Source organism: Carlito syrichta, unplaced genomic scaffold (assembly GCF_000164805.1).
Source record: "Carlito syrichta isolate Samal-C Ts95f unplaced genomic scaffold, Tarsius_syrichta-2.0.1 Scaffold111640, whole genome shotgun sequence".
Lineage (NCBI taxonomy): Eukaryota > Metazoa > Chordata > Mammalia > Primates > Tarsiidae > Carlito > Carlito syrichta.
In genome coordinates, this window is record NW_007055736.1 from 92,379 (window position 1) to 92,980 (window position 602).

The following is a 602-nucleotide window of genomic DNA, read 5'->3' on the forward strand; positions in this document are numbered from 1 at the left end:
CTTCCCGCCATCCAGCAGACGGAGGCCGTGGCTCTGGGCACAGTGGTCGGAGCCGCGTTTGGGGGGTGCGGCCACGTGAAGGGTGGTGTAGGCCCCATGAGCAGGTGACCCAGACGTCTTGGTTTGAGCCTTCGCACTTGCTCGTGGGGCCAACACCTGTGGCGGACGCCTGCACCCGCCTCAGTGTCTGCACGTGGCAGGGACAGACAGGTGGCCGCCCTCTGAGGGGTCGCATCCGCCGTGATGTCCCCAGGGCTCGGCGACGCCAGGCTTGTCCCCTTGCGCCCTCTGACCTAAAGCAACCCAGCGTCACGCAGGCTTGTCCGTCCTCTGCTGTGTCTGCGGAGGCATTTCAGGCGTCCTCGGAAGCGTGACCCGCGTGTGGCTTGCCTGTCCCCAGGGCGTGTACATGGGATGGCTGACGGCCTCCGGGAGCGCCGCGCGGATCCTCGGGCCCGTGTTCATCAGCCAGGTGTACGCCCGGCGGGGGCCCCGCTGGGCCTTCGGCCTGGTGTGCGGCCTGGTGGGGCTGGCGGCCGCGCTCCTGGGCCTGGTCTACCGCAGACTCGTCGCCTTCTCCGAGAGGCTCGTTGGGACCCCTG

General features: G+C 69.3%; 1 protein-coding gene across 1 annotated transcript in view; it reads left to right on the forward strand.

Moving 5' to 3' along the window:
* MFSD8 (major facilitator superfamily domain containing 8) overlaps positions 1–589 on the forward strand; it is a gene marked incomplete at its 3' end in the record, with an annotated part of 25,173 nt that extends 24,584 nt beyond the window's left edge. Inside the window, exon 11 of the mRNA XM_008070505.2 lies at positions 401–589. Coding sequence (XP_008068696.2) covers positions 401–589 — 189 coding nt within the window. The remainder of the gene's footprint in view (positions 1–400) is intronic.
* Positions 590–602: the final 13 nt, after the last annotated feature.